The sequence below is a fragment of the Papilio polytes genome, unplaced genomic scaffold, assembly GCF_000836215.1.
Source record: "Papilio polytes unplaced genomic scaffold, Ppol_1.0 DF821289.1, whole genome shotgun sequence".
In the NCBI taxonomy this organism is placed as follows: domain Eukaryota; kingdom Metazoa; phylum Arthropoda; class Insecta; order Lepidoptera; family Papilionidae; genus Papilio; species Papilio polytes.
Genome location: NW_013527915.1, coordinates 2,511,145 through 2,512,266, shown reverse-complemented (window position 1 = coordinate 2,512,266; position 1,122 = coordinate 2,511,145). Strand labels below are relative to the sequence as shown.

The 1,122-nt window shown below is 42.8% G+C and overlaps 1 protein-coding gene across 1 annotated transcript in view; it reads right to left on the bottom strand.

Moving 5' to 3' along the window:
- Nucleotides 1–1,122, bottom strand: part of LOC106109092 (hemocytin-like) — a gene marked incomplete at its 5' end in the record, with an annotated part of 24,525 nt that extends 23,403 nt beyond the window's left edge. Inside the window, 4 exons of the mRNA XM_013290494.1 lie at nt 131–309; nt 637–787; nt 867–985; nt 1,063–1,122. Of these exons, the coding sequence (XP_013145948.1) occupies nt 131–309; nt 637–787; nt 867–985; nt 1,063–1,122 (509 nt within the window). The remainder of the gene's footprint in view (nt 1–130; nt 310–636; nt 788–866; nt 986–1,062) is intronic.

Genomic DNA, 1,122 nt, shown 5'->3' with positions numbered 1-1,122 from the left:
CCAAATAACTCAGTTGGGCATTACCAAAAAATAAACAGAATTTAAGTGTCAATGCGACCATTTCAAGTTCAAGTTGAAGAAAATTGCAGGCGCTTTCTTTATTATTCTATTTTTAATGTATTTAACTCACCATGTGTTGCATTCTTCTTGCATCTTCTGCCCATCAGCGTAGCTCCTGCCGCCGTGGTGGCAGGGGCAGTTGGTGGGCTGCACGCACTTGCCCGACCCCGTGTCCAGCACGAAGCCCTTCTTGCACTGGCAGCCCGGCCGGCACTCGCTCGCACGTGTCAAAGGAGGAAGATGCATGTTCTGCAAACAAATACAACCTTCAAATGAACTCTTATCTACTGATTTATGACTAAATTCGTTACAGGAATTTGTAATTAAAAAAAACTGATGATTTCATTTCTTTTAGGGTTTATGATTGCAAATAATCGCGTTGTCATGTCACCGTCACATTATAAACATCGTCATTCTTAAATTTGACTAGGCATATTGAAAGCGCCAGCCTAGTTAGCTACTTAGGTGTATGAATTTCTAATCAATGGTAATATAGATATTAGTGAATTAACTAAAATCTACTAATATTTATAAAAAGTATATATAAGTTGTAAATTGTCTGAAATCGCAACTGACCTTGCAGGTGAGTGGCTCCGCCAGTTCGCAGGTGGTGAACTCCTTGTGCTGTGAAGAGCTGCAGTTGCTGCGCAGGTCCTCAGCCGGCGGGTACCGTAGGATCTCCTCGGTAGTCGCCGGCACGCAGTCCCATCTCGCACCCACACATGTACTATAAACAATTCATTGAATACTAATCTCATATAAGAGAGACATCTGTTTTGTTAATGCAATTGAAAGCATGTAATTACCAAAGTTCGCGCTCCCGTCTTCCGCCCCTCACTTCTTTGTATCCGGGTTTGAACTCCATGCCTTTATGGAAGCAGGGACACAGCGCGATAGGTACGCACACATTACTGCTGTCCAGAACCTAATTGTAATCAACAATATTAAGACATAAGTTAAATGACTTAACTGCGAATTTAGTTAAGCAGTAGATTAACTGACCTGTCCAGTAGGACAAGCGCATCCTTCCACGCAGGTTGGCTTGCACGTGCTCTTAGCGTT